The following is a 12467-nucleotide window of genomic DNA, read 5'->3' on the forward strand; positions in this document are numbered from 1 at the left end:
AGTCGACACAATGGCAGCGGTGGGCAAATGGGCGTACCTGTACGCCCCCTCTAATTTAGCGGGGCTAGTGGGCGCAAGCATGCCCGCTGTGTACAGTGTGAGCGTGCCCTTGGGTCCCACGGACTCGATGTCCGCCGGTGTCCCGCAATCGTGTCACGGAGCCGCAGAACGGGGAGATGTCCATGTAAACAAGGCATTTCCCCGTTCTGCCTAGTGACATGACAGGGAGCTACAGCTCCCTGTCATCGGAAGCAGTGATCGCTGTAATATGTCAGTGGTAGCCCATCCCCCCCCCAGACAGAATCACTCCCTAGGACACACTTAACCCCTTGATCGCCCCCTAGTATTTAACCCCTTCCCTACCAGTGTAATTTACACAGTAATCAGTGCACTTTTACAGCACTAATCGCTGTATAAATGACAATGGTTCCAAAATAGTATCAAAAGTGTCCGATGTGTCAGCCATAATGTCTCAGTCATGATAAAAAAAGAAAAAAAAAAAAATAAGAAAAAGAAAAAAAGAGCAGATCGTCGCCATTACTAATAAATTAATAATAAAAATGCCATAAATCTATCCCCTATTTTGTAGACACTATAACTTTTGCGCAAACCAATCAATATACGCATATTGCGATTTTTTTTTACCAAAATATGTAGAAGAATACATATCGGCCTAAACTGAGGAAAAAATTATTTTTTAAATTTTTTTGGGGGGGATATTTATTATAGCAAAAAGTAAAATTACTTTTTTTTTTTTCAAAATTGTTGCTCTTTTTTTGTTTATAGCGCAAAAAATAAAAACCGCAGAGGTGATCAAATTCCACCAAAAGAAAGCTCTATTTGTGGGAAAAAAGTACGTCAATTTTGTTTTGGTGTAACATCGCACAATTGTCAGTTGAAGCGACACAGTGCCAAATGGCAAAAAGTGCTCTGGTCAGGAAGGGGGTAAAATCTTCCAGGGCTGAAGCGGTTAAAGTGATTGTAAAGCTTAGATTATTTATTTTATTTTTTTAACAAACATGTCATACTTACCACCACTGTGCAGCTCGTTTTGCACAGAGTGGCCCTGAACACCATCTTCTGGGGTCCCTTGGTGGCTCTCACGGCTCCTCCCCGCATCAGATAACCCCTAGGAGAAGAGCTCTCCCAAGGGGTTACCTTGCAGGCGAGTTCCCGAGTCCATCATTTGGCGTCCATAGCTGCCGAATGTATGACTTGGCCCCGCCCCTGCATCATTGGATTTGATTGACAGCAGCGGGAGCCAATGGCTGCGCTGCTATCACCCTATCCAATCAAGAGCCGAGAAACCCAGGCAGAGGGACATCGTGTCCCCGCTGGGTGAAATTCGAGGGCTTGGGGGCCGATCACTGCCAGCTGGTTTTTCACCTTAATGCATAGAATGCATTAAGGTGAAAAACACGAGGGTTTACAACCCCTTTAAACCTCCTGCCTGTGGAAGAGAATTTGAACACGCCATGTAACTTTACACTACAGAAAACACATTCACATTTTTCTCCAGTTTTTCTACATCAACCCCAAAGTATCTAAACTCATTTTCCATAAAGGAAAACCAAAAACCCCATAGAAATAAAAGTGCTTAGTACACAGATGCATTTTCTTCATGGTTTACATCAGATTACTTACCATATATTGCTAGGCCGGGTTTGGTCTGCCACTATTATTTTATCCTGAAAGGTTGTTAAAAGCTCTGGAGCCATCCATCTAATTGGGATGAACTTGTCTTCAGAGACCTCCATGTAATCTGCCTATAAGCACAATCAGGCAAAAATAAAAATCATGAAATAGCCTTAAAGAGCATGAGATGAACCCTTTCTGGACCAGCCTTTTTTTTTTTTTTAAAGAAATAGTTTGGAGTCCTTATAAACTATGAACCCAATGACAGCACAGTTCTATCTCTATAATAATTGCATGAGTGTTAAACATACAACTTTGCTTTTTACTGAACTAGTTGGATTAAAGTGTGAACTCAAAAAATAAAAATCCTTACCTTATACCTACTGAATCCTATGCCATAGTCTCCTATTTTCACTGTTAAATCAGATGTCAAGAAACAATTTCTTAAGGCCAGATCACTGGAAACAAGAAAAAGATGAATGGCACAACTTTTCAGGCCAATAGAACACACCACACATAGTAAACTCATGTCATACAGCTTCAGGCGATCAATTCTAAAGTAAAGGTTCTTAAAAAGGATGAAAAAAAAAAAAAAAAAAAACACTAACGCACATGCTTGCCTCTATGCTGCTGCTGCAGCTGTCCCAACTTGGCTCCAGGCCCGAGTCACTGCTCTCCACTCTGTCCCATGAGTGCTCACTGTAGTGGCGGGCTTGGGAAGAACTGGGCACAGCTGGCTTCGGCTCTCAGGCACGTGATAAGAGGTAGTGCCAGCTGTCAACTGGACGTCTGGGTGAAGCCCAACAATATTGATGGGACCCTTCCAAGAGCCTGGCACAGCTCTGGCATGTCAGCTGATTCTGGGTCACAGGAGAGCAAAAGTAAGTGCATTCCTGTGACCCTAAGGGTAAGCATGGACAAAAAATTTTGGGTCACACTTTTTAAAAGCACGTTCGTGTGTATCGTGTGAACCGCCCCTCATAGAAAAAAAAAGATTTTAGTGCTTCCTGAGAACTTCAATTAATCCCTCCACAAAGCCTATAGCTATAGAGGTTAACGACAGCTTGTTTTAAAAAGCTAGAACTGCTTTTTCAGAATATGAAAACTATTCAGTGTGTATTGTAGGTTCATTTTTATTGTCACAATGTCTCAAAGAATTGCTTTATACTGTCTACAGAAGAGGCAGTGGCTGCAAATTAGTAAATGCTCCCATTACCAAATTTCTTGCGCCAACACATTCATCCTACTTGTATCCCGTAAGCATGCATGTAATCTGTGCAAACCTTGGTGCAACAATAAGCTCTGCACAAAGGGGTTTATCATGGTCTTTCAGTATAACATTTACAATTGTGGCTGTGCAGTACAATCTTTGATACTCATTTATGCCAAACACAAAGTATTTAATATGTTCAGAGAGAAGAACACAGATTGTGATGTTACTTTCATGTCAGAATTTTACTGTGGCACCGTCCAGCAGAACAGGCAAAGTAAATAAATGCAAGACATGCTTTGCTTATATAGAGAAAGCATTAGGCATGTTCAACAGAAAGTAAACTACGCAGTCAGCAGAGCATTCAGGTGTGCTATTTAACCTGTTATCTATTGACAACACATAGACAGGAAGTGACAATGTAGGCACAATTTCAGTAAAGCCAATGACCCAGTTCATTGGATTACATTTACAGTTCCAGACAAAATGTAGCAAAGTTGAGAGCAATGCATTCCTTCTACTTTAATGCAAGTATGGAAACAACCGTTTCCACCAATAACTATTTAATACAGGCATCCAAATATGCCAGTATATACGTTTAGTAGCCTAAAAGGAAGAAAATCGTACTTAATTATCCAAACATCAACTATTTGTGCTCTTAGGTCCTTTTCACACTGACGGACCGATTGGGTCCACATGTCAGTTTTCAGGCGGACGCAATCGGACCATTCATTGCTCTCTATGGACCGCTGGATGTCAGCGAACAGTCATCTACTGACACCCGCCGACATCCGATCCAAGCGTGTCTGTTAAAAACTGTCTGGCGGATCGGATGACAGTCAAATGGAAACAAACAGGCAGATCATTTCCATCCGACAGCCCATAGAGGACAGCGGCTGTGTCCGTTTGTTCGCTCTGCATTAATAGAGCGGACATGGACCCGTCATCCACCTTCTCAGTGGGGATCAGCAGAGAGATTCCTTGCTGAGCGGGCAGATTTGCTGGCGGAGTCAGTCAGTGTGAAAGGGGCCTTCTAATACCCCAGTACCCCAGTGAGGAAAAGTATAGGCCAAAGCCTTGACTTCTTAGAGCTGCACGATTCTGGCTAAAATGAGAATCACAATTTTTTTGCTTAGAAGATAGATCACGATCCTCTCATTATTCTCGCGGCGTGTCAGCTTTCACATTAAAACAAAAAAATAAAAATTGGGCTAACTTTACCGTTTCATTTTTTTTTTTTTTAAATTAATTGAAGTGTATTTTTTCCCAAAAAATTGCGTTTGAAAGACCGCAAATACAGTGTGACATAAAATATTGCAGCAATTGACATTTTATTCCCTAGGGTCTCTGCTAAAATATATATAATGTTTGGGGGTTCCAAGTAATTTTCTAGCAAAAATATTGGATTTTAACTTGAGAAACAAGTGTCAGAAAAAGATTTAGACTTTAAGTGGTTAAACTTCCTGCATTTACACCTTGTTAAAAACTTGGCAGACTGCCTGGATTTTCTCTTTACCCACAAGTTTTTCCCTTTGATCTAAGGAGGAAGAGTTAGTTACAATGTTTCATTTTAAAAACTTGGCAGACTGCCCGGATGTTTGCTTTTGACAGCTGAGTGAGCAGATAAGTCTCTCCACTTGTTATATGAAAGAATCGCAAACTCTGCAATAGAGATCATCAGGGGGGGTTGAATCGAGATCACAATTTTTTAACGATTAATTGTACAGCTCTACTTCCTATGTTAAAGTTTTCATTTACATATTGATGCATCCCAGGATTCAGCACACCCAGGACACTAGAAGATTATGTAAAAAGGTACATTATGTGTCAGCATCACTGGGTGCCTGTATTTAAAGCAGTATTAAACACAAAATGTTTAACATACTGCAGCTTACCAATCCTTCGATGTGGTGGCTGCAGTCATTTTTTTTTTCTCCATTTTAACCTGGTGATCTGGCCAGTAGCATGTCCTGTAACAGAGACCTTTTGAAGCATTTACAGCAGTTCTTCTTTTGGAATAAAGGTTTTACATAAATAGTAAGGCGAGCATTTTAAGCATCTCTGTCAGTGGTAAATGGTTTGTCTCAACCCTCTAATGGCTTCATTTGTTAAATTGCAGGCTTACTGGCCACATTACCAGTTGGAAAAAAGAAAAAAAGACAAAAAGGAAAGAAAGCCTAATTCTGGGTTGACACTGGTGCGATGTTAGACATTGCATTTGATTTGCACCGCACTGCTGAGCAGATCACATGCGATGTGAATTCAGCTATACAGCTGAATTTGCATCGCATTCGCACCAAAATGGTGCAGGACTCTTTTTTTTAGTCCGCACTGGAATCGGATCGCGTGGGTGTTCAACACCCATGCGATCCGATTCCTGCACCATTTGACAGTTCGCACTGCAATATGCGAACCGTTCTGGGGGTGTCATTAACTTTCTATTGACACCCGCAGTGGTTTGCATAGGGCAGTGTGAACTGCCTGCGAGTCCTATGCGATGCCGGAAACGGCATGGGAATTGCGCTGGTTCCCACATCGTGCCAGTGTGAACTGGCACTTATAAAGAAAACTGATGCAGCCACATCTAAGAATTGGTAAGCGACAATATAACAACTGTATGCTTTTGGGTTTAATAGTGCTTTAACAAGTGTGAGCTCACAAACTCAAAACTTAAAGCGGATTTCCACCTGGGAAAAAAACGAAAATTTAAAGTCAGCAGCTACAAATACTGCAGCTGCTGACTTAACATAAGAACACTCACCTGTCCAGGAAGCCTGCGATGTCGGCACCCGAAGCCGACCCTTCCCTTGGCTACAGGTGCAGGCATCCTTGCTAAGGGAAACAGGAAGTGAAGCCTTGCGGCTTCACAGCCCGTTTCCTACTGCGCATGTGCGAGTCGCGCTGCGTGTTCCGAATTGTCGCTGTTGTCTTCTGGGCCCTGTGCGTCTCCCAGAAGGCAGCAGGGCGGGGGTGCAAGTTCCATTTCTGACTCCGCTTTAATGAATGTTGTTGTATTCATCTTTTGTTATATGTGAAAATTTTACTTTTACTACTACTTTACTTTTACTTCTGGCAGCCACAAAAGGCTGGTCAAGGACTGTGCTGTAAACTGTCCAGGCCCAAGTGGACCATCAGTCCGTTTGCACAGCCTAAGCTTTGGGAAAAAAATATATTTTTACTAGTATTTTTAAGTATGCTGCACCAATATCAAAGGGCATCTCACAGCAAGGAAAACCACTGAGAAATATTGGGAGACAATCCTATAGACACAGATAAGGCTGTGCATTTCATGATCTGAAATAAGCAAATACTTCCCATGGTCATTCTCGTCAGTCACTTATAATTCAAGGCAGACAATACAACTGAGACATTAAATGTATATATAATCAGAAGTTTGTGATTATTGAAGAACTGCCTGCTGGCTATATGGCAAAGGTGGCGAGTCCAGAAACGTGGCTTAGCTGCATTCATTTACCACCAACAACAAAATCACTGATGCTGGAGATTTGCCTGTAACTCAGACAGCATCAGGATATTGTTGCCAGAAGTAAACACATTGCCTCTCCAATGTATGGCTATTGTGAATAGGAGTTCCTGCCAAACACCACAACACATTCACCAATATCAGTCACAAATACTGAAAAGGTAAAAGTCACTAAGAGTACCAACAACATCTGTACAAGTCATATCAATGAACTTAGATTGCAGGTCTTTTTCTTACAATGTAAAGTTTCCATCTGCCTATCTTGTAAAGATACATAAAACACAACTCTAGTAAGCAGAGATTTGTGGATCAGAGAGATCAATGTTCTGCGTAAATTAAAAGCATTACTATGGTTCCCATACCCCCCCTCCTTGCAAATGTCCATTCCAGCTACCTCTAGGCCATGGAACCCTAACAAGTCGCATTTACTGACTAGTTTACAATTTTCAAGAACTCACATAAAAAGAGGCATGTGTATGGACTATTTTTTTTAATCTCTCAAATCAGTTGCACCAAATATCAGATGTATACTACAAATTCCAAGTAACTGTACAGGCATCTGCAAATGTTACTATGCAATTAAATTCTGCTTTACCCATGTAGATGCAAAGAACAGAATCATACGCATAACAAATTTCCACCTAGTACATTTCTGGTAATAACCATGTAGTCATAAATAATATGTTACCCAACATTTCATTTTCCTGTGCCACATAATAAAAGTATCCTGTTCTATTTGCATTGCTTCCTTTGTGTGAAATTCCTGGTGATCCTGCCAGGCCCCCTGCTTTCTTATTTCAAAATGACCATGCTAGGCATGAGAGCACATCTATCTATCCAACTATCCCTAGTTTTCTGGCGGTGCTGAAAACCTGCCTGTCCTGCATTGGCCAAGACTTGTGCTGACATGCCCCCATGCACAGCCATTCACAGGAAAGCTCAGTACACTACTGTTTCTCCAACCCACCTTTCTAAGCCCCTTAAGCTGCTGAGAACACAGATTCTAAATGAGTTTTATAAGTTAAGGGCTCATGTATACTTTAAGCAGGAAACCTTGATTCAGGGTGGCTGCTTTTCAGGTTTACGGTTTTACGGTGGTCAGTTGGTAAAATATCACTCGGCAAGAGATAATCAAGCTCAGTGCCCAGGTTAAGTGCTTTCCAAAATGATCTCGAAACACAAATGTTTGTCTGAAGCTGGCTATCAGATGGTGTTTTTACGAGCGGCCACAAAAAACCCTAGTTAGACTTACAGGTAACGGTATTTCTACGAGTCTTTCAGGACAGCACCTGGAGAGAGCGCAGCTCCACCCACTTTTCCCAGGAAACACTGCAGTCAGTTTTTTCTTTAAAGACCGGACGCTTCCACCATGGCCTCAGTTGTTCACAGAGTACCTCCAGCCATGCTGAAATTAGATAAGCAAAACATAGAAATAACACCACATGTTACACAAACCATTAGGGCGGGTCATCGGTGCTGTCCTGAAAGACTCGTAGAAATACCGTTACCGGTAAGTCTAACTAGGGTTTTTCTCCCCTCGTCTTTCAGGACAGCACCTGGAGATGATAAAAGAGTACTTACTCTAGGGTGGGACCACCGCCTGCAGGACTTTCCTGCCGAACGATTGTTCCGATGCTGATAGCAAGTCCAACCTGTAGTGGCGGGTGAAGGTGGAGAAGCTTGTCCACGTGGCCACTTTACAGATCCGACCTGGAGAAGCCCCTGCTCTTTCCGCCCAGGACGTTGCTACTGCCCTTGTTGAATGGGCCATTACCCCCGTGGGAGGATCAGCCCCTGAAGCTTTATAGGCTTTACTAATAGCCATCTGCCTATAGTGCTTTTGGAAGCACTATGACCCTTACGAGATCCAGAGAAAAGAATAAAAAGAGAATTTGAATTCCTAAAGTCTCTTGTGATTTCTAAATAATGAAGTAAACATCTTCTCACATCCAGAGTATGAAAAGACTCCTCTTTAGAGTTGGATGGTGTAGGACAAAAAGAAGGTAAAATTATCTCTTGTGCCCTATGAAAAACGGTTGCAACTTTTGGCAAAAACCCCGGGTCAGTTTTCAGCTTGTAATTCACTAACTCTTCTGGCCGAGGTAATTGCTACCAACAGGACTAATTTGAGCGACCATAATTTTATAGTTGCTTGCTCTGGGGGCTCAAAAGGTGATCTGATCAACCCCTGTAGCACCAATGATAAATCCCATTTAGGAAAGGATTTAAAAGGTATTGGCCTAAGCCTGGCCAATGCTTTAAAAAATCTAATTATAAACGGCTCTTGAGATAACTTTCTCTCAAGAAAAACCGACAATGCAGCCACTTGCACTTTTAGGGTACTGGCTGCCAAACCCATCTCCATTCCTTCATTGAGAAACTCTAATATTGAAGGCAATTCCTGTGGTGAACATTTTTTAGTCATGCACCAGGAATTAAACCGCTTCCAAGTTTTAAAATAAATACCTCTGGTAACCTTTTTTCGGCTACTTAACAGGGTCGACACCAGTTTATCTGAGAAGCCTTTTCTTTTTAGAATCTGCTCTTCAGTAACCACCCAGTCAGCTTGAGCTGGTCGATATTTGGATGCCGAAGGGGACCCTGGGTTAAGAGATCTTTTTGAAGTGGAAGGACCCAGTGAGGTTCCACCGCCATCCTCTGTATAGTTGCAAACCAGGGCCTCTTGGGCCAAAAAGGAGCCACTAGGATCATACTTGTGGACTCTTGTTGTAATTTCTTTAAAACCAAAGGGATCATTTGAAAGGGGGGAAAGGCGTAGCACAAGTGGAAGTTCCACGTTGTGCCAGCGCATCCAGCCCTCTCGCCTGATCTTGCCTGTTTAGTGAATAATAGGCTTTCACCTTTGAATTCTTCTGGGATGCGAACAGGTCTATCTGAGGAGCTCCCCATTTCTCTGTTAATTTTTGGAATACCTCCTTGTTTAGACTTCACTCTGCCTCTAGTATCCTTTCTCTGCTTAGAAAGTCGGCCACTAGATTCAGATCCCCTTTTAAGTTTATCGCTGTTAGGGACTTTAAATTGTTTTCTGCCCAGGATAGAATCTGAAGGGACAAGGCTAGCAAGACTTTGCTTCTCGTACCTCCTTGTCTTGTCACATATGCCACTGCTGTGGCATTGTCTGATAGTATTTGAACATGGTGACCCTGGACTAGTTTCTCGAAAGCCCATAGTCCTAGGAGAATAGCCCTTAGTTCCCTCCAATTGGAGGATCTCCTGGCTTCCCTGTTCGTCCAATTCCCCTGAGCCATCTGTCCTTCCAGGTGGGCGCCCCAACCCCAGGAACTCGCATCCGTTGTTAACCTCTTCTCGCGGGGAAAACACCAGAGCAGGCCCCCGACCAGATTGGAGTGACTCCTCCACCACCAGAGTTTCCTCTGAACTCGGGGGGATATTATTATCATTTTTTCTAGGGACTCTCCATAAGACCAATTTTTCAAGATTGTCTGCTGAAGCTCCCTTGCGTGTAAATGTGCCCACTGTACTGCTGGTATCGCTGCAGTAAGGGGCCCCGAAGACAGACATAGCTGCCCTGATGGAAATCGGCAGGTTTGTCTGGGTCTTTTTTACCGCATTCTGAAGTTTTACAATCTTTTCCTCTGGGAGGAAGATTCTCTCCTGTATGGAATCTATCATTTAACCTAGAAACATTATTATCTGTGATGGAATCATGTTTGATTTTTCCTGGTTTATTAACCAGCCCAGGCTCTCCAGATGTCTCTTTGTCCTTTCCAGATCCTTCTCTAATACGTGCCTTGTTTTGGCAAATAATATAAGATCGTCTAAATATGGGACAATCGAGATTCCCTCTACTCTGAGAGGGGCTAAGGCCTCTGCCAGGATCTTCGTGAATATCCTTGGAGAGGATGACAGCCCTAAAGGGAGAGCTCTGAACTGAAGATGTATGATAGACTCTCCCATCCTGATTGCAAATCTGAGGTGTTTTTGTGATGCTGGGGCTATAGGCACATGGAGATATGCATCCCTCAGGTCTATGGATACCATAAAACAGTTTAGGATCAGGAGACCCCTCACTGAAAAGATCGTATCCATCTTGAATTTTTTGTACCTGACAGATCTGTTGAGAATCTTCAGGTTCAGAATTAATCTGAATTTGCCTGAAGGCTTCTTTACCAGAAATATGTGCGAATAGCACCCCTGTTCCACTTCTTTGGGGGGAACATTTATGATCACCTTTTGCTGAAATAATTCCTATAGAATTGTAGTCATAGCTGCAAGCTTTTCTGGATCTCTGGGAGCCTGAGTTATAAAAAGCCGAACCGGAGGTGGTTGTGAAAACTCCAGCCCGTAACCCTCTTTTATGGTTTTGAGGATAAACGGACTGTCTGTTATCCTCTGCCACTGTGGAAAGAAGGTCTGTAACCTTGCTCCCACAGTCGGAGGACAGTCACTGGCTTTTTGTATTCGAGGTAGGGGGGCGAAATAGCACTCCTGACTTGCCCCTGCCTCTCTGAGACCTCCAAGGTCTTTTATAACCTGTCTCCTTTGTATCTGAGGTTTTCCGAAAAGGACGAAAATTTTTACTGCCCTGAGGGATCACCTTTTTCTTAATGGGGAAGGCCTTTTTCTTGTCAGCCGTTCTTTCCAGTATGGCTTCAAGACCCGGGCCAAAAACCAAATCCCCTTCAAAGGGTAGACCACACAGCTTGGTCTTTGAGGCTGTATCTCCGGTCCAAGTCTTGACCCATAAAGCTCTACGCGTTGAATTAATTAAGGCAGAGGATCTGGCTGACATCTTGACTGATTCAGCTGAAGCATCTGCTATATATCCTACTGCTTTCAGTAGTACTGGTAGTGTCTCTAAAACATCTTTACGAGGGGTCCCTGCCTCGATGTGAGCTTTTAGTTGTTCCAGCCAATGCTCTAGGTTTCTGGCCACCACTATTGAGGCCATAGCTGGCTTTAGATTTGCTAGGGTGGAATCCCAAGCTTTCTTCAGCAAGGAGTCAGCCCTTTTATCCATGGGATCCTTGAGGATACCCATGTCCTCAAAACGCAAGGCCGGTGTTTCGACACTTGAGAGAAAGCCGCATCCAGTCTAGGTTTTTTGTTCGAGACCTGTGTGCTATCTTCTTCAAAGGGAAACCTGCGTTTGAGGGATCTGGAAAAGAAAGGGGCCTTCTCTGGTTCCTTCCATTCCCTTTTAATTGTTTCTGACAGAAACTTATGCACCGGAAACACCCTGTGCTTCACTTCACCCATGCCTTGAAACATTTTGTCATGTAACGAAAGCAGGGTTTTATCCTCTGTAATATTTAGAGTAGTGTGGATAGATTTTAGCAGATCGTCCACCTCCTCTAGAGATAATTTATAGCGAGAAGAAGAAGATTCTTTCTCTTCCTCTGCTTTTTCCTCAGATTCCGTAGCCACGCTACGATCTTCCTCTTCCGAGTCACTGCCCCCTCTGTATGCAGAAACGGAGGACTGTGAACGAGGTACTGAGCTGCTACCTGCAGCTGGACGTTTGTCAAGATAAGATCTGAATGATTCAAAAGTATCAGCCAAATCTTTTCTGAAAGAGCTCAGTAAATCTTGCTGAACCACAGGTGTGGTAGGAGTGGATTCCTCTTTCACTAAGTCTGCAATACATCCTTTGCATAACACTTTTGCCCAAGACTCTTTAAGCACATTTTTACAAGATGAGCATTTCCTTTTAACAGAAAAAGAGGAATGTTTGGTCTTTTCTTTTGCCTTCTGAAATAAGCAAATAAAATCCGTATGTTTTTACCCTACAAACAAACAGCATGCTGAAAAAATGGAGGAGCTAACACTTTAACCCCTCTACTTAAACTCAGCCAGTAAATCCCCCCACAGATTTACTTCACAATCCTTAAACACACTTACTTCCTGCTTCAATACACAGGGAGAGTTTTGCAGGCTCTTTAAAATTCCCAGAATTTAGCAAAGAGGGAAACTAAAACATGCCCATAGAGTAAGTTACAGAGACCGCTGTCCCCACTTACCTGGGCCTGGCTGACTTGTGTGGATCCTGCCCCTGCCACTACCGATTGTTCCTCCTCCATGCTGCCAGGATTCACAATGGTGTGTCAGGTGCCTGTATTTAAAGTTTCCCGGTCCGCTCGCCGCTGCGAGGGCCGG

The 12467-nt window shown here is 43.0% G+C and overlaps 1 protein-coding gene across 1 annotated transcript in view; it reads right to left on the reverse strand.

The window, feature by feature from the left end:
• The window catches only part of LMTK2 (lemur tyrosine kinase 2), a 181808-nt gene that overhangs the window by 49297 nt on the left and 120044 nt on the right, over positions 1-12467 (reverse strand). Inside the window, exons 8-9 of the mRNA XM_073591007.1 lie at positions 2009-2093; positions 1645-1766 (exon numbers count right to left, since the gene is read on the reverse strand). Of these exons, the coding sequence (XP_073447108.1) occupies positions 1645-1766; positions 2009-2093 (207 nt within the window). The remainder of the gene's footprint in view (positions 1-1644; positions 1767-2008; positions 2094-12467) is intronic.

The sequence above is a fragment of the Aquarana catesbeiana genome, linkage group LG06, assembly GCF_042186555.1.
Source record: "Aquarana catesbeiana isolate 2022-GZ linkage group LG06, ASM4218655v1, whole genome shotgun sequence".
NCBI classification, from domain to species: domain Eukaryota; kingdom Metazoa; phylum Chordata; class Amphibia; order Anura; family Ranidae; genus Aquarana; species Aquarana catesbeiana.